This window comes from Pristiophorus japonicus, chromosome 11, assembly GCF_044704955.1.
Source record: "Pristiophorus japonicus isolate sPriJap1 chromosome 11, sPriJap1.hap1, whole genome shotgun sequence".
Classification (NCBI taxonomy): Eukaryota; Metazoa; Chordata; class Chondrichthyes; family Pristiophoridae; genus Pristiophorus; species Pristiophorus japonicus.
This window is the reverse complement of record NC_091987.1, coordinates 69,105,116-69,125,233: the sequence shown is the minus strand read 5'-3', so window position 1 is coordinate 69,125,233 and position 20,118 is coordinate 69,105,116. Positions and strand designations below refer to the sequence as shown.

General features: G+C 44.8%; 1 protein-coding gene across 1 annotated transcript in view; it reads right to left on the bottom strand.

Annotated features, from left to right (window-relative positions):
* Nucleotides 1–265: 265 nt before the first annotated feature.
* The window catches only part of vtcn1 (V-set domain containing T cell activation inhibitor 1), a 22,427-nt gene continuing 2,574 nt past the window's right edge, over nucleotides 266–20,118 (bottom strand). Inside the window, exons 2-5 of the mRNA XM_070893495.1 lie at nucleotides 16,350–16,399; nucleotides 13,253–13,594; nucleotides 5,100–5,375; nucleotides 266–2,390 (exon numbers count right to left, since the gene is read on the bottom strand). Of these exons, the coding sequence (XP_070749596.1) occupies nucleotides 2,338–2,390; nucleotides 5,100–5,375; nucleotides 13,253–13,594; nucleotides 16,350–16,399 (721 nt within the window). The 3' untranslated portion in view covers nucleotides 266–2,337. The remainder of the gene's footprint in view (nucleotides 2,391–5,099; nucleotides 5,376–13,252; nucleotides 13,595–16,349; nucleotides 16,400–20,118) is intronic.

Below are 20,118 nucleotides of genomic sequence, written 5' to 3'. Positions count from 1 at the left end.
GGCGGGTTGACAGCGGGGTTCCGACCTGCTGTCAAAAAAAAACATTTCCCATCCGACCCGCAGCTGACCTCCTGGAAAATTCCACCCAATTAAATTCTAATCTCAACTGTGTCTGAAACTGGAATTACCAAATGTATCCTAAATTGAAGTATCGGGAATGGAATTTGTCCAGAAAACTCGACGGGTAAGCAAGTAAATGGGGATGGGGGTAGGGAAGCAAACAAGTCATAAAGTACACAAAATAAACTCAACAACACTTTCCATGTCATTTTGAATGTATCTTGTTAAAATGTTGCTCTGCGATAAGACAATGATAGTCAGAATACTATCTACAAATTCTATCATAATCTGACAAGTGTACGATAATGGGCTATAACTTGTGGCCCCTATGGGGCCTCGCTATTTGCTCAGTGAATGCATGTGAAATTCTTACACCTGGTAAAAGAGTTTAATAAAACATAAAAAACAAATAGTAATCATTTACACATTACATACAGAATCTCTATAAGCATGAAGCGGGATTCCCCTCTTTTATTGGTTGGGCCAGCCCACGTGAGCCCAGGGGCGCTTGCAAACCGCGTGCGCCCGAGATATGTAGGTCTCTACCTGCGGGTACCGGAGAGGCTCAGGACAGCGAATCTCCGTACCTCCTGGACCACTAGGTACATGGGCCTTCTCTTTGCGGATCGGTGACCTTTTCCTGCGGGAAGCCTCTAACCACAAATTCAAGGCCATTATAGTGCAGAGCTTCATGTGAACAGAGAACATGTCAGGAATGCCAACCTGGAGGCCAGTACACTCCACATGATTTTCTGTCACACAAAATTCTGCTCCAGCACTAATTTATGGAATCATAGAAACATAGAAAATAGGTGCAGGAGTAGGCCATTCGGCCCTTCTAGCCTGCACCGCCATTCAATGAGTTCATGGCTGAACATACAACTTCAGTACCCCACTCCTGCTTTCTCACCATACCCCTTGATTCCCCTAGTAGTAAGGACTTCATCTAACTCCTTTTTGAATATATTTAGTGAATTGGCCTCAACAACTTTCTGTGGTAGAGAATTCCACAGGTTCACCACTCTCTGGGTGAAGAAATTACTCCTCATCTCGGTCCTAAATGGCTTCCCCCTTATCCTTAGACTGTGTGCCCTGGTTCTGGACTTCCCCAACATTGGGAACATTCTTCCTGCATCTAACCTGTCTAACCCCGTCAGAATTTTAAACGTTTCTATGAGGTCCCCTCTCATTCTTCTGAACTCCAGTGAATACAAGCCCAGTTGATCCAGTCTTTCTTGATAGGTCAGTCCCGCCATCCCGGGAATCAGTCTGGTGAACCTTCGCTGCACTCCCTCAATAGCAAGACCCCTAAACCTAGAGTGAAATTTTCCAGCCCAATACTGATGTACATAGCCTGCTGTCACACCTATATTTACCCCTATAAATCCTGCTTATGCGTAATAATCACAATTTATATTAACGATTTGGACTTTGGAATCGAAAACACAATTTCTAAATTTGCGGATGACAGAAAATTGGAGGGTAGTCAATACGGAGGTGGACTGCAACAAATTACAGGAGGACATTAATAAACGCAGAATGGGCATATAATTGGCAAATTAATTTCAACACAGATAAATGCGAGATATTAGATTTTGGTAGGAAGAATAGCGAAGTCACTTATTACCTGGCGGGTGCGAATCTGGGCGGAATAGAGGAGCAACGGGATCTCAGAGTAGCAATACACAAATCACTAAAATTAGCGACACAGGTTAGTAAGGCCATTAAAAAAGCAAACCAAGCAGTAAGGTTTATTTCTAGAGATCCAGGGCTGTATTTTCAGGACATTTGTGACCCAGGTTTCGCCGAGTTTTGACACTCCGCGGTGAAAAACGGGGCAGTGAGGTCTTTTTCGTCCGGTCGTGATCCTCCGGTCGGGTTTTGCGACGGCACATAGAAGCACTGCCGGGGAGTGCTGCGCCAGGTGTGCAACGAATCTCATCGCCACACCAGCACGAGATTCGACTCGGACTCAACCCGTATGTAAATATGACATCTGGCATCAATGCCGAGGTGCCCCCAACCCCAATTTTTAATTTTCCTGCCCTAGCCACACATTTTTCAGATACATAAAGGACAGCCATTTATCTCCCAGTTCCTCGGTGAGATTTTTTAAAAGACAAAAGATTTCCTTAATCAATAAGCAAAGAATCAGACTATTCCTTAATTGGATAAAACATGTGCAGGTTTCCTTCTGGAAAAGCTTTGAAATCCAGTGAGAATCAGAATTATTCAGAGAAACTATCTGAAGGCTCCAAAGGCATCACAGCTTTTGATTTATAAACCTGGCGAATTGTTTTCAGCAACAAAATGAAGCATGTTTTTCCCACCTGAAAATAAAGGAAATATAAAGACATAAGAATATAAGAACATAGAAATAGGAGTAGGAGTAAGCCATTTGTCTCCTCGAGCCTGCTCCGCCATTTAATAAGATCATGGTTGATCTGATCTTGGGCTCAGCCCCACTTCCCTGCCCGCTCCCCATAACCCTTCACTCCCTTGTCGCTCAAAAATCTGTCTATCTCCACCTTAAATATATTCAATGACTCAGTGTCCACAGATCTCTGGGGCAGAGAATTCCACAGATTTACTACCCTCAGAGAAGAAATTTCCCCTCATCTCAGTTCTAAATGGGCGACCCTTATACTTAAACTATGTCCCCTAGTTCCAGATTCCCCCATGAATGGAAACATCCTCTCTGCATCTATCTTGTCGAGCCCCCTCAGTATCTTATATGTTTCAATAAGATCATCTCTCATTCTTCTGAAAGCCAATGAGTATAGGCCAAACCTTTCTTCGTAAGTCAATCCGTTCATCTCAGGAATCAACCTAGTGAACCTTCTCTGAACTGCCTCCAATGCAAGTATATCCCTCCTTAAATAAGGAGACCAAAACTGTACACTCCAGGTGTGGCCTCACCAATACCCTGTACAGTTGTAGCAGGACTTCCCTGTTTTTATACTCTATTTCCCTTGCAATAAAGGTCAACATTCCATTTGCCTTCCTGATTACTTGCTGCACCTGCATAATAACTTTATGTTTCATGCACAAGGACCCCCAGGTCCCTCTGCACTGCAGAATTTTGTAACCTCTCTCCATTTAAATAATAATTTGCTTTTTATTTTTCCTGCCAATGTGGATAACCTCACACTTTCGCACATTACACTCCATCTGCCAAATGTTTGCCCACTCTTAGCCTGTCTATATCGCTTTGCAGATTCTTTGTGTCCTCCTCACAATTTGCTTACCCACCCATCTTTGTAGCACCAGCAAATTTGGCTACATTACACCCGGTCCCTTCATCCAAGTCATTAATATAGAGTGTAAATAGTTGAGGCCCCAGCACCGATCCCTGTGGCACCCCAGTAGTTACCGTTCGCCAACCGGAAAATGACCCATTTATCCCGACTCTCTGTTTTCTGTTAGTTCACCAATCCTCTAACCATGCTAATATATTACCCCCAACCTCGTGAATTCTTATCTTGTGCAAATTTGTCAAACATGATTTCCTTTTCATAAAACCATGCCCACTCTGCTTGATTAAATCATGCTTTTCCAAATGTCCTGCTACTGCTTCCTTAATAATGTACTCCAGCATTTTCCCAACAACAGATGTTCGGCTAACTAGTCTTTAGTTTCCTGCGTTCTATCCCCCTCCTTTTTTCAATAGGGGTGTTACATTTGCAGTTTTCCAATCTGCTGGGACTTCTCCAGAATCCAGGGAATTTTGGTAGATTGTCACCAATGCATCCACTATCTCTGCAGCCACTTCTTTTAAGACCCTAGGATGCAGGCCATCAGGTCCAGGGGACTTGTCCACCTTTAGTCCCATTATTTTACCGAGTACTTTTTTTCTAGTGATAATGATTGTTTTAAGTTCCCTCCCTTCCTATAGCCCCTTCAGTATTTGTTCTGCTAGTGTGGTTATGAGGTGCAGATGTGTAAAAACAGTGCCAACATATTAGAGTCCTGCATTATCCAAGATAACTGTTCAAGATATATTATGATTACAATCACTAAATGTCAGAGTGCAGGTGATGCCTATTTTATATGTAACATTGGGCTATTTCATACCAATCATTCAGCACCACTAACAATAATCTTTTAAAGCTTTTCATGAGCTACAACCAGTATAGCTGTCCCAAAGTTAGTTAATCTGGCTGAGCAGATTGTAATATTCATTTATAAAAAAAAAAGAAATTTACATAAGAACATTTTGATTTGCTCACAAGGTTCTAAATATGCTTAGTCCTGAAGTGGCTGACCTGACTGTTCCCTGACTTCCCTCCTCAAGAATAGTTTCAAGTACATGACAGATAAAGGTGATACATTTTTAACATGGACAGAAAGGTTCATCCCTGTTTGAGTCGATCCATGTTTCTTTATTTAAATAAATATGAATCTATATTAGGTTTTGCATTTGTTTCTCATTTAAACTATCAACCCCTGAGGAAACTGGCAGATTAAGTCACATTCAAGCAAAAGATTCTGCACTTTTGGTCACTAACAGCTTACACTGTAACAGCCTTACAAAACTAGACCTGTAGGTGAAATCACGCAATGCAATACTCCCATACTAAAAACAAACTTAATACATTTGTATTAATAACCTTATGTTAGCTGCCAGTTTAACAAGACATTAATCCAACTATTTGTGAAGACTGATATCAAGAATTCTTCCAACCCATCAGTCAATTCCTAGTTATCCAAGGTATTCCTTGAATTATTGATTGGGTTTTCACTTTCTGTCTGAATCCATCTTGTTGGGTCAACACCTCCATTAAAGTAACAAAGGAATTTCAAATGAATGTGAGCCTTCATTCTAATATCACACAGCATAATTTCAAAGCATATGTTTCCGGTGTCTTCAAAATATTCCTGCTTCTCCTTTAGGTTATCTTTGAGCTTAGTCAGCTTCTATAATTTTGTTCTTGCTGTGATTCTCCTTCTACCCAACAGATATAATTCTTTTTTACAACTCTTAAAATGGTTTATAAAGTTACATTTAATCTGAGCATTAGCCTCACAAATAAACTCACCCAATGAGAATGCTGCTCGAATATGCTGAGGCTTTGCCATCCACTTATGCTTTATGGAACAGATGTACTGATCCTCCAAGTTATGCTGTTTTAGGACATGTGACACGTTAAAGAATCCATTGTTGTCTGTCGTCAGGGTTGTATCACAATCTTTGTCCAAAATGTTACCAGATGTGTCACTCCAGGTAATCTCTGGGGCTGGGTACCACCCCAAAGAGTGGCAAAGCAGCATTTCATCAGGCGTCAATGAGATATGGAGACCATCAATAACTTGTGCTAAGAAAGAAATATGAATTATAGTCACTGAACTTTAGCATATCATTATATAGTGCACCATATAGATAAGAATATGCATGCAACCCCATTATAGAACATTATATTTTTCATAATAGCGGAGCTCTCAAATTAAAGAGATTCTCTCTACTACAGCCAGTATTGCAATGGTGTTTACTCCCGAGCAAAGAAAACACCAATGAAATTACAAGGAGTAAGTTGAGAGCTTTATTTAATCCAAAGCCCCAAATTTCAGCATGAAGGTATCAGAATCATAGAACATTACAGTACAGGAGGAAGCCATTCAGCCCATCATGCCTGTGCTGGTTCTTTGGAAGAGCAGTCGTGATTAGTCCCACATTCCCGTTCTTTGTCCGTAACCCTGACATTTCTTATCCTCAAGTACCTGTCCAATTCTCTTTTAAAATTATTTATGGAATCAGCTTCCACCACCTTTTCAGATAGAGCATTCCAGATCCTGACAACTCACCAAGTGAAAACATTTCTCATCACCTTCCTCTAGATCTTTTGCCAATGATTTTATACCGCAAGAGGGAATAGTTTTTCTCTATCTACTCTAGCAAAGCCTCTCATCATCTTGAAAATCTCTATTAGGTCACCTCTTAATTTCTCTGTTCCAAGGAGAACAGTCCTAACTTTTCCAACCTCTCCTCATAACCCCACTTTTTAATAAAGGAGGGAGAGAGAAAACAGGGAATTATAGGTCGGTCAGCCTGACATACAACGGTGGTGGGGAAAATGTTGGAATCAATTATTAAAGATGTAATAACAGCACATTTGGAAAGCAGTAACAGGATCGGTCCAAGTCAGCATGGATTTATGAAAGGGAAATCATGCTCGACAAATCTTCTGGAATTTTTTGAGGATGTAACTAGTAGAGTGGACAAGGGGGAGCCAGTGGATGTGGTGTATTTAGACTTTCAAAAGGCTTTTGACAAGGTCCCACATAAGAGATTAGTGTGCAAAATCAAAGCACATGGTATTGAGGGTAATGTACTAACGTGGATAGAGAACTGGTTGGCAGACAGGAAGCAGAGAGTAGGAATAAATGAGTCCTTTTCAGAATGGCAGTCAGTGACCAGTGGGGCACCGCAAGGTTCAGTGCTGGGACCCCAGCTATTTACAATATACATTAATGATCTAGACAAAGGAATTGAATGTAATATCTCCAAGTTTGCAGATGACACTAAGCTGGGTGGCAGTGTGAGCTGTGAGGAGGATGCTAAGAGGCTGCAGGGTGACTTGGACAGGTTAGGTGAGTGGGCAAATACATGGCAGATGCAGTATAATGTGGAAAAATGTGAGGTTATCCACTTTGGTGGTAAAAACAGGAGGGCTGATTATTATCTGAATGGTGACAGATTGGTAAAGGGGGAGGTGCAACGAGACCTAGGTGTCATGGTACATCAGTCATTGAAGTGCAGCAGGCGGTGAAGGTGGCAAATGACATGTTGGCCTTCATAGCGAGAGGATTCGAGTATAGGAGCAGGGAGGGTTTACTGCAGTTGTACAGGGCCTTGGTAAGGCCACACCTTGCATACTGTGTACAGTTTTGGTCTCCTAATCTGAGGAAGGACATTGTTGCTATTGAGGGAGTGCAGCGAAGGTTCACCAGACTGATTCCCGGGATGACAGAACTGACATATGAAGAAAGACTGGATTGACTAGGCTTGTATTCAATGGAATTTAGAAGAATGAGAGGGGATCATAGAAACATATAAAATTCTGACGGGATTGGACAGGTTAGATACAGGAAGAATGTTTCCGATGTTGGGGAAGTCCAGAACCAGTCTAAGGATAAAGGGTAAGCCATTTAGGACCGAGATGAGGAGAAACTTCTTCACTCACAGAGTTGTGGGCATGTGGAATTCTCTACCACAGAAAGTTGTTGGAGCCAGTTCGTTAGATATATTCAAAGGAGAATTAGATGTGGCTCTCAAGGCTAAAGGGATCAAGGGGTATGGAGAGAAAGAAGGAATGGGGTACTTAAATACATGATATTAAATGATGGTGCAGGCTCGAAGGGCTGAATGGCCTATTCCTGCACCTATTTTCTATGTTTCTATCCCTGATAACATCCTGGTAGACCTCCTCTGTACCCTTTCTAAATGCCTTTACATGAAATGTGGTGTCCACAATATTCCAGCTAATGCCTAACCATGATTTATAAAGTTCTATCAAGATCTCTTTACTTTTATATTCTCCATTTATAAACCCAAGTAACCCATATTCTTTTTTAACTACCTTATCAACTTGCCCTGCCACCGTTAACAATTTATGTATATGAACACCAAGGTCTCTCTGCTCATCTACACTTTTCAAAATCGTGCCATTTATAGTATACTGTCTTTCCATATTAATCCTCCCAAAGTGTATCACTTCACACTTCTCCGCATTGAACTCATCTGCCATAGTTCCGCCCATTTCACCATCCTGTCCTTGTCATCCTGAAACATAACTATCTTCATCACTATCTACTACCATGCCAAGTTTCATATCATCTGCAAACGTTATAATGCTTCTCCCTACACCAGAGTTTAGGTCATTTATAAAAATTGAATGGACCCAAAACTGATCCTTGGGTATCACCACTGCAAACCACCTCCCACTCTGATAAACATCCATCCTCCAATACCCTTTGCTTCCTGTCACAGAGCCAATTTCATATCTGTATTGCCACTTTCCCCTCAATTCCATGGACTTACAGTTTCTTATAAACCTGAGTGGCACTTTGTCGAATACCTTTCGAAAGTCCATATATACATCTACTGCACTACCTTGATCAACTTTCTCTGTTACCTCATCAAAGAATTAAATCAAGTTAGTCAGACACGATTTAACTTTAACAAATCCATCTACTAATGGTTTTAAATAACTTCCCCACCACTGTTATTAGGCTGACTGGCCTGTATTTTTCTGGTTTATTCCTCTCTGCTTTCTTGAATAGTGATATAACATTAGCAACACTCCAGTCCTCCGGCACTAGTCCTGTATCCAATGAGAATTGAAAGGTTGTGACCAATGCTTCTGCTATTTCTAGCTTTGCTTCTATCTGCAGCCTAGGATGCATTCCATCGGGACCAGGTGACTTACCAACTTTCAATAATGCTAATCTTTTTAGTACGTCTTCTCTATTAACTTCCCTCTCCTCTTTGTGTAACCTTCATATTATAAGCTTTAATTATGAAGACAGATGCAAAGTACTCATTTAATACTTTAGCCATGTCCTCTGCCTCTATATGAAGATTTCCCTTTCGGTTCTCAATAGGCCCAACTTTTTCCCTAGCTAAACACTTCCACTTAATGGCCGAAATCTTCCCAGCCCTGCGTGTGCAGGTTTGGAGGCTACTGGAATAGATGCCAGCTGAGGTCAAAATGACCCTGATTGACAGCGGTTCAGGATCCCGCTCTAAACCCGCCTCCATGAGAGTCTGCATGCCGATCGCAAACCCAACGCCAGGCCAGTTCGTTAACGTACGTAACAGATAGTTTAGTGGTATTTAAGAGGATTAAAAGCAGGCAGTTACAATTTTACCACAATTTTGTCGGGTTTCCTCTCCCTCGAGGAACTCACCAGGTAAGTGTGTCGGGTTCTCAGTGACTCTCCATTGCTTTGGCTAGTTGACAACCACAGAAGTGGTATAAAAGCTACCATTTCATAGCTGTTCACTTTCCAATGTCAGAAGCTGATGCCTTCAGGATTTGGCAGGAAATTTTGAGCTATATGCAGTTGGAAGTCTTTGCAGTGAACTCTCTATTCACTGTCATCTCCTTGGAGCAACTTTCTCATAATTGAGAGATCACTTCTGTTATTTCAAGCTCAGCTGCCATCTATTCCAGTAGCATCAGTGCCCTGGAAAAAGGCTCACCTTGGTCCTCAGAATCACACCACAATCAGCCCCAACACCAACATCAACACCACCATCAATCTACTGTGCAATCACCTGATGCTGCACAGGACCCAGACCATCAGCACTAAACCACATTGTTGCCTGGGAGGCCAGAGATGGCCTCACCATGGTTACATTTACTTAACTTGACATTGTGCACCCTGGCTGCCACATGATGCACCAGGTTGGCACCACCCCACACCAGCACCATAAAGGATCCCTGCAATGTCCAACCCATTCCTTTCACACTCATCACCATTGTGGGGGATACCTTTATGTCTCACCATTCACAACAACTCACGAAGGCACTTCCAAAGATGCACACAAATCTGTGCAAGAACACAAAGTGTTCAAAATAAAGATTTCAATGTTTGACAACACATTAACAGATTCTCAACATGAACATTGGCTGAAACCGAAGTGCCTTTCCTTGCGTGCTGTTAGAGGTTATGATTGGACAAGGTGAGTGTGAGGGATGGCTAGTGAGATAGGGAAGTGATACTGTAGATAGAGAGAGATTGGTGGAGGTGCAAGGTAAGTTTGTTGTGAGTAAGGATGTGCACGAGTAGGGTAGGGATTGCAAAGTGATGGGGATGTGACGAGTGGCACAGCAGAATGAGGTTGAGTGTGGCTTTGCAGTAACGTTTCGAGATCTACTGAGATCATTGAAAGGTTTGTGCTACTGCAGCCAGCTCCTCCAGACGACATCCTTGCTTATGCCCTCCTGTGCAATGTGCAACCAGGCTGCGTTGGTCTCCTGAAGAGGTCTCTTCCGTCCTTTGGAAGGGAAGAGAACCTCTCTGCGTGCTGTGACTTCCTCCATAAGCATCTGGAGGGAGTCATGGGAGAGCCTGGGTACAGCCATGCACCTTTGTGCAGTGTCTGTCAGTGTTTGCAGCAGCTCAATGCTGCAAGACACTGACAGAATGGTCAAACAAAAGTTGGGAATGGTCCCTTTAAGGAAACCAACTGATGATATCATCAGACCCGCTTCCAGTTAATTGGCCGGTATACCCACAGGGCGGACTTAACAAGCCCCAGCCACGGAAGATTGCTATTAGCGGGCGGGCTATAGCCGGGAGCGGGTACTCTACACACCACCAATGCCTCCCGCACCCAACTTGCACCCATTGGCAAAATCGCGGCCAAATCGTTTTAGGGTTCAATTTAATGTTGCCTGCTAATCTTTTCTCATAGACTCTCTATCTGCCGTATTAACTTTTTCAATTCCCTTCTGTACTTTCCATAATCTTCCTGGTTATTAAATGAATCTTGCTCCTGAAAATTGTCATAAGCCTACTTTTTCTATTTTATTTCCTTTGTCATCCAAGGCACATTAGCTTTGGAAGCTCGACCTTTTCCCTTCAGTGGAATGTGTCTAGTTTGTACCTGAACTATCCCATCTCTGAATAACCTCCATATATAGATGATTGCATTGATAACCTAGTCCCGATAAACCAAGTTCTTTGTAAATATTGCTGTTTTGGGCTTATTAGTTTTGATAAGCATATTGGTTTTTTTGACATTTGTAAATTAGAATAAATCCTTAAAATGTTACTTTTTTTTTAAGTGATTTTAAAAGCACTATTGGGCAGATTTTCCTGTTCCTGAGCCTGAGGTATTAAATTCGCCTGGACGTAGTGCAGATAAGAAAATCACGTAGGGAGTCATTCTGATTTTCCTTCTAGTAATTTAAATAGACCAAAAATTGGGTGCCTTGACAGGTGTGTGATCCTCGCTGCTCCATCTTTCTCTCCGTGCTGTGCCCAAGTCATTCAATATATTGGGCCAAACATTGCAGTCGGAGGCTTCCTGCGGAGGGATGCCTCCGACCGAAAAGATATTTACGAAAATACCTGGTGGTCCCAGAGGAACGAACACTTCCGGTCCGAGGCCTAGATATGCAGCCCAGCGTATCCTGGGATCACATGGGCCTGGACCACCAATGAAAATGTAGTACTGTATTCTCATTGATAGTAATGTTGAGTTACGTTTGTACGAGCTCCCAATACTATGAGAATACCCCCCAAAACACAAACAAAATACATACATAAAAAAAACCTCGCATATTTAAAATTAACTGAAATTGAATTAAATGAAATGTTTTGGAAAAAAAAATTCTTTTTTTGAATTTTTTTTTTACTGTTTTAATAGGGTTAAAAATAAACTTATCTTAATGGACAGGGTTTTTAATTTTTTTTTAAGTGATAAAATGTAATTACTCTATCTTTTAAAACTCTTACACTGATAAAAGCAGGCCTTAAGCCTACTTTTACCAAGTGTAAGAGTTTTATCGACATTCGCTGGGCAGGAGTTGGGTAAATAGCCCAAATTTCCGCCCGTGATGGCCCTTTTCCTGGCGATGTGCGAGATTTGTCAAAAGAAATGTTGACAGAACGCAAGTGCCGGGTTCGGGTGCATGCGCTTCACATGCCTAAATCTGGAACGTGCTAGGCCTCTTCGGGCGCGTGCGCACATCGTACGCACCTGGAGAAGCCACAACTTACGGCCCAATAAGGCATGAATAAGGCCCAATAGAATGATCTTCGCCAATTATACCAGTGGACTGGTGTCAGTTTGGAATAACACGAAGCTAGAAGATCTGAGCTATACTGCCAGCTTTGCTATAATCTCTAGCTTGATAAAATGGGGGTCGGTACACTCATTGGTGACAATTTTCATCTTCCGCCTGCTGGTTTCTTGCCTGACGAACGGGTGGCTAGCAGTTGATGGGGAGTAGGCACCTTGGCCACCCATTCGAAACCAAGTCCCCCTGATTCAATTTTCAGGCTAGCCTGCAAATGTGCGCACAGTGCACAGGAGTTAGGCCCCTTACAATATGCGAATCAGGCTCATGCATTGTTTGTTAGGCTCAGTTTACAATTTTCAGGAACAGGTGGATGGCGTGCGTGTTGCGCACACTCAGCCCATTCGTACCAGATGGTGATTGGCCTAACCAACCATCCTTAAAAGGACTGCAGGAGGCCGCTCCACAAAAGGCCTAGGAATTTTTTGGGGGGTTAAGTTTATTAAAAAACAGCCACTGAGCAGAAGTTGTAAATCTCCGCCCCCCCCCCCCCCCCCACAATCCCATGATTTTTATGACAACAGTTTGGTTTAATTTCAGACCTGATCTACATGCTTTCTGTCTTGTCACTCTCTCCAATTTTCTCACTTTCTTCCTTGGGTGCCTTAGCTATTCACATTCTTTGTTTCTTTAATCTCTATTTTTTGGTCTATTGTCAGACTACGATGATATTTTACATCAGCTACCAATATGCGTTTGTTTTATGCAAATTACAGGCCAGCAACCAATGAGGTCCTCTCTATGCTGAAGTATCCATTTGTTTGTTTTTGTCTGCTCCTCCCCTTTATTCAGTTCAACTAAAATGCTTGTTTATTTTTCATTTACCAAATCTGGAGAAGCACCCTGGCCAAAACATTGTTCTGTCTTTTCTCTCTTCAGAATTATTTCAAGTATTTTTTCATTTGGAGTAGAATTGCCATTTACACCATTTCTCTGGGGCTTCTGATGATCATTCTCTCCTGAGAGATACATTTTCATCAGCATTACAGAATTGTGTTACTGTTCTAATCCCTACCTCTGCATGGGTCAAGTTTGACAATTGCATGATCTAAACACTATGGGGTAGAATTTCAGCAGAGGTCTCCCGATCTCCATCTGCAGCTTCAGTGAATACCCTGGAAAAATTGCATAATCGCTGATCTTTCCACAGGAAATCAGAAACCCATAGAAATTCATGGCGTATATTTTCAATGTTGTATAACTCAACATTCCATGTGAGGAGCCATTATTATTGTCTTTCTACAAACAAACTTTATTAACAAGTAAATGAAATGAAAATTGTTCTTTTCTCTGGTGCCATTGGAAATGTATGTGATAATAAAAGACATGAAACCAAGCTGTGCTTGACCCTGATTGCAGAGAGAATAGGACAGTTGACATACCCCAAACAAACAGATTCACGGATTTTGCATCGAATCCATTGCTAGCGCTGATACGGCATGTGTAAGTTCCTTCATCCCAGATATTAACATTCTTCAGTGTAAGAGATGCAGCCCCACTGTGGATTGAGCTTCCATTGAGTTCCGTTCTTCCTGTGTAGTTGACATGCTGTTTGCTGAGGTCGTCCTTATTTTCCTTGTACTTGTACACAGTTCCGTCCACACCTGCCTTCTCCCAGACCACCGTAGGATTACTGTTGGCAACGCTGTCAAATGTACACTTGAGGGTGACATGTTTGCCAATTTCTGCATCAGTGGCCTGATCAGAGGAAATAGTCAACTCCTCTGAATAAGGAATGGAAATAATGTAGTTACAAACAAAACCTTCAACAAATACTTGTATAAATATATATTATATTCTGTCCAGATCAGTTTTTCTATCATTTAAAAAATGTTTCAAAAAGAACATTTTTATACCCATAAAAAGGGTAGATTATGGTCGTGAAATTCCTCAGAGCTGGTTTCCACCTCACAGTGACTAGTGGGGTACCGCAAGGTTCTGTGCTGGAGCCCCAGCTGTTTACATTGTACATTAATGATTTAGACGAGGGGATTAAATGTAGTATCTCCAAATTTGCAGATGACACTAAGTTGGGTGGCAGTGTGAGCTGCGAGGAGGATGCTATGAGGCTGCAGAGTGACTTGGATAGGTTAGGTGAGTGGGCAAATGCACGGCAGATGAAATATAATGTGGATAAATGTGAGGTTATCCACTTTGGTGGTAAAAACAGAGAGACAGACTATTATCTGAATGGTGACAGATTAGGAAAAGGGGAGGTGCAACGAGACCTGGGTGTCATGGTACATCAGTCATTGAAGGTTGGCATGCAAGTTCAGCAGGCGGTTAAGAAAGCAAATGGCATGTTGGCCTTCATAGCGAGGGGATTTGAGTACAGGGGCAGGGAGGTGTTACTACAGTTGTACAGGGTCTTGGTGAGGCCACACCTGGAGTATTGTGTACAGTTTTGGTGTCCTAACTTGTGGAAGGACATTCTTGCTATTGATGGAGGGCAGCGAAGGTTCACCAGACTGATTCCCGGGATGGCGGGACAGACATATCAAGAAAGACTGGATCAACTGGGCTTGTAGTCACTGGAGTTCAGAAGAATGAGAGGGGATCTCATAGAAACGTTTAAAATTCTGATGGGTTTAGACAGGTTAGATGCAGGAAGAATGTTCCCAATGTTGGGGAAGTCCAGAACCAGGGGTCACAGTCTAAGGATAAGGGGTAAGCCATTTAGGACCGAGATGAGGAGAAACTTCTTCACCCAGAGAGTGGTGAACCTGTGGAATTCTCTACCACAGAAAGTTGTTGAGGCCAATTCACTAAATATATTCAAAAAGGAGTTAGATGAAGTCCTTACTACTAGGGGGATCAAGGGGCATGGTGAGAAAGCAGGAATGGAGTACTGAAGTTGCATGTTCAGCCATGAACTCATTGAATGGTGGTGCAGGCTCGAAGGCCTACTCCTGCACCTATTTTCTATGTCTATGTCTATGTCTAAGTTACAGAAAGAGAGCAAGATGAGCTTCGAGGAAGTTCCCAGCTTTTGTAAATTGTTGATAAGTACCTGAATGTTTTTTTAAAATCTGAGCCAAACAGTAAATTTGCAATATCATCCCGTGTAACTATTACATTTGTTGTTTTGAGAGTTGTAACACCCCAATATTTCATCTGTATTTACATTGAGATTTTCAGTAAGACACAAAAGTTAACTTGTAAGACAATTCACAGGACAGGTCTCACCCAGCCCTTGTTCCTATTCCTGGCAGGTTTAACATGGAAAACATACCCATAAAGTCATCTTTGAATTCTGCCCTACCTTTCTTAAGTTAAATGCACCAATAACCATAATAACAGGAAGCATATGAGGCTTATTAAGGGCAGCGAATAAGGAAAGGAAACAAGTGTATTATATGTAATAGTTTCTCCCACTGGTTGGTATCACATTTACTTGTGCACAGTATTTAATGTCATACATTTTGTTTCATGTTCCTAACTGACGACGCCATACTCATTTTGCTAACTTCGTAACACTTTTTTTGTCCAACAAAATGTCCAATTCTCGCAAATTAAATCAGTATATTTTCATGCACCTGTTCCCAAATCCAATTTATTGTGATGCAAGCATTGCTCGCACATTTACTATTGAGAACGTTGAACAAGAGTGTGCTAGCTATGGCCCATGAGTCACGTGCTCTGCAACACATGGCATCCAGCCCATGAAGCACAGGCACTTTGTTCTATTTGAACTTATACTTGTTAGTTGCTGGTTTGTTTTGTTTGGCTTTCATGGGCTTGGGCTTTGGAAAGTTGTTCTTGAGCTTTTTGAATCTTCTGCTCAAACTTTTCACATAAAATTCATAAGCCACAGTTGGATTACCAACCGTTTCATCAAATGTATCAGTTAAGTGAGTAATTTTTTGCTCGAGTAGAATTAAAGTTTCATCAATACCGATAAGTCATGATTGTTGATCCCACTAAAAAAAAAATCACATTGTATGAAATCAGACCTCTAAAATCTACCACACTCGGCTTCTTGTTAACAAGTCCCAATTACGGACAAAATAAGAATTGGCACAGGTTGAACCTCCCTTATCCGGAACCCTCGGGACCTGGCCTGTTCTGGATAAGGGATTTTTCCGGACGAGGGGTGGTCACGCTAAATTGGATGGTACAGGTACTGAGCAAGGGGATATCGGGGCTGGCTGGCTTGGGGCTGGGAGTGCAGCAGAGAGATCATGGGGGCGTGGATCGCGGGGTCAGGCCAGCGATTGCGGGAATCGGCAGCGAGGAAGGACTTCAATTTGTTCATGTCGGAGTTCTGCGCATGCGCCACCCTGTGGCCAGGAATGGTTCCGGATAAGGGGGGGGTTCAACCTGTACTTGTTTGAACAAGGGGAAAAATAAATTTCTTATTATTTATGTATCTAGTATCAGTCCCATTGATATTTGCATTTAATCTTAAGTTTATTCATGTGCTTTAAATGCTCAAATTAATTATTTTTTAAATCCAGTAAAGGAAGGAAAAGAACTTACCACTGTAAATCAACAGCGAGAAAAGTACAAGGCAGTGCAGTGAAGACATCCTGGAAAAGAATTAACAATTGGTTAGAAGGGAGGAAACTGAGAGTAAGAGTTAAGAGCAGTTTTCAAAGGGTTGGTAGTGGGTAATGATGCCCCACAGGGTTCAGTTCTGCAACCACTTCTGTTCACTTGTGTACATCACTTGGAGGGAGTGATAATAATAAAATAGGAATCATAGAAAATAATTCTGAGGTCCAAAGGAAGCTATAAGATACTGAAAAAATGGTGCAATGGACACAATAGTGGCAGCTGGAATTCAGTGTCAACAAATGTGAAGTGGTACATTTTCGTAAAGGAAAGTAATAAATATACTTTGAATTGGGGAAAGCTGAGTGATGTGGATTTATGGTTCAAGTTCACAAGACAGCAGCACCTCAAGTGAATATGGCCACAAAAAAGTTCATGCAATTCTGGGGTTTATGGCAATATTACAGGTATATAGAAATCAGTATTTAATGGTGAATCTATACAAAACCATAATAAGACCACAGTTGTGTATAGTTTTGAGCTCCAAACTATTGGAAGGATGTTGTGGCAGTAGAGAGGGTACATGCAGATTTATTATGATGCTGCATGGAATGAGCAAATACAAATAGGGGAGAATTGGCTATATTGGAAATGGTGAGATTTCCCCGAGTAGCCTCATGACTGGTTTTATAACACTGTATTATCGAAACCCCTTTTTCCATGGGAACCCTGAAGAATCCCATGCCCTTAGGGGAGAACCAGTCCTGCGCTAAACTGACTCACCCCTACCACCCCCGCCCACCCATATGGACCAAGCCCTCCCGCACACACTGACCCGCACCCCCCCGACACACACTAACCTCCCCCCTCCACACACACACACACACACACTAACCTCCCCCCACACACACACACACACTAACCTCCCCCCCCCACACACACACACACTAACCTCCCCCCCCCAACACACACACACTAACCTCCCCCCACACATACACACTAACCTCCCCCCACACACACACACTAACCGCCCCCCCCACACACACACTAACCCGCCCCCCCCCACACACACACTAACCTGCCCCCACACACACACACTAACCTCCCCCCCATACACACACTAACCTCCCCCCACACACACTGACCCGCCCCCCCCACACACACACTAACCCGCCCCCCCCACACACACACTAACCTGCCCCCACACACACACACTAACCTCCCCCCCCCCCCACACACACACACACTAACCTCCCCCCCCCAACACACACACACTAACCTCCCCCCACACATACACACTAACCTCCCCCCACACACACACACTAACCTCCCCCCCACACACACTGACCCGCCCCCCCCCACACACACACTAACCCGCCCCCCCCCCCCCCACACACACTAACCTCTGCCCCCACACACACACACTAACCTCCCCCCCACACACACACTAACCTCCCCCCCACACACACACTAACCTCCCCCCACACACACACACACTAACCTCCCCCCCACACACACTGACCCGCCCCCCCCACACACACACTAACCCGCCCCCCCCCACACACACACTAACCCGCCCCCACACACACACACTAACCTCCCCCCCCAACACACACTAACCTCCCCCCCCCCCACACACACTAACCTCCCCCCCCCCACACACACTAACCTCCCCCCACACACACACACACTAACCTCCCCCCCACACACACACACACTAACCTCCCCCCACACACACACACTAACCTCCCCCCACACACACTCACTAACCTGCCCCCACACACACTAACCTCCCCCCACACACACTAACGTCCCCCCACACACACACTAACCTCCCCCCACACACACTGACCCGCCCCCCTTACACACACTGACCCGCACCCCCCCCCACACACACACTAACCTCCCCCCACACACACACTAACCTCCCCCCCCCACACACACACTAACCCCCCCCCCCACACACACACTAACCACACCCCCACACACACACTAACACCACCCCCCCCACACACTAACACTCCGCCCCCCCCACACACTGACCCGCCCCTCTCTACACACACTGACCTGCCCCCACACACACTAACCTCCCCCCCCCCCAACACACACACACATACACTAACAGCCCCCCCACACACACACTTACCTCCCCCCACACACACACCAACCTCCCCCCCCACACACACACTAACCTCCCCCCCACACACACACTAACCTGCCCCCCACACACACACACACACACACTAACCTCCCCCCACACACACACACACACACACTAACCTCCCCCCACACACACACACACACTAACCACGCCCCCCCACACACACACACACTAACCTCCCCCCCCCCCCCCACACACACACACACACAAACCTCCCCCCCCACACACACACACACACACAAACCTCCCCCCCCCACACACACACACACACAAACCTCCCCCCCCACACACACACACACTAACCTCCCCCCCCCCAACACACACACACTAACCTCCCCCCACACATACACACTAACCTCCCCCCACACACACACACTAACCTCCCCCCCGCCCCCCCCCACACACACACTAACCCGCCCCCCCCCCCCCACACACACTAACCTGCCCCCACACACACACACTAACCTCCCCCCCACACACACACTAACCTCCCCCCACACACACACACACTAACCTCCCCCCCACACACACTGACCCGCCCCCCCACACACACACTAACCCGCCCCCCCCACACACACACTAACCTGCCCCCACACACACACACTAACCTCCCCCCCCAACACACACTAACCTCCCCCCCCCCACACACACTAACTTCCCCCCCCACACACACTAACCTCCCCCCCCCACACACACTAACCTCCCCCCCCCCACACACACTAACCTCCCCCCACACACACACACACTAACCTCCCCCCACACACACACACACTAACCTCCCCCCACACACACTCACTAACCTCCCCCCACACACACTCACTAACCTGCCCCCACACACACTAACCTCCCCCCACACACACTAACGTCCCCCCACACACACACTAACCTCCCCCCACACACACACACTAACCTCCCCCCACACACACTAACGTCCCCCCACACACACACTAACCTCCCCCCCACACACACTGACCCGCCCCCCTTACACACACTGACCCGCACCCCCCCCACACACACACTAACCTCCCCCCACACACACACTAACCTCCCCCCACACACACACTAACCTCCCCCCCCCACACACACACTAACCCCCCCCCCCCACACACACACTAACCACACCCCCACACACACACTAACACCACCCCCCCCACACACTAACACTCCGGCCCCCCACACACTGACCCGCCCCTCTCTACACACACTGACCTGCCCCCACACACACTAACCTCCCCCCCCCCAACACACACACACATACACTAACAGCCCCCCCACACACACACTTACCTCCCCCCACACACACACACACACACACTAACCTCCCCCCACACACACACACACACTAACCACGCCCCCCCACACACACACACACTAACCTCCCCCCCCCCCCCACACACACACACACACACAAACCTCCCCCCCCACACACACACACACACACACAAACCTCCCCCCCCACACACACACACACACAAAAACCTCCCCCCCCACACACACACACTAACCCCCCCCCCCCACACACACACACACTAACCTCCCCCCCACACACACACCAACCTCCCCCCCCACACACACACTAACCTCCCACCCCAC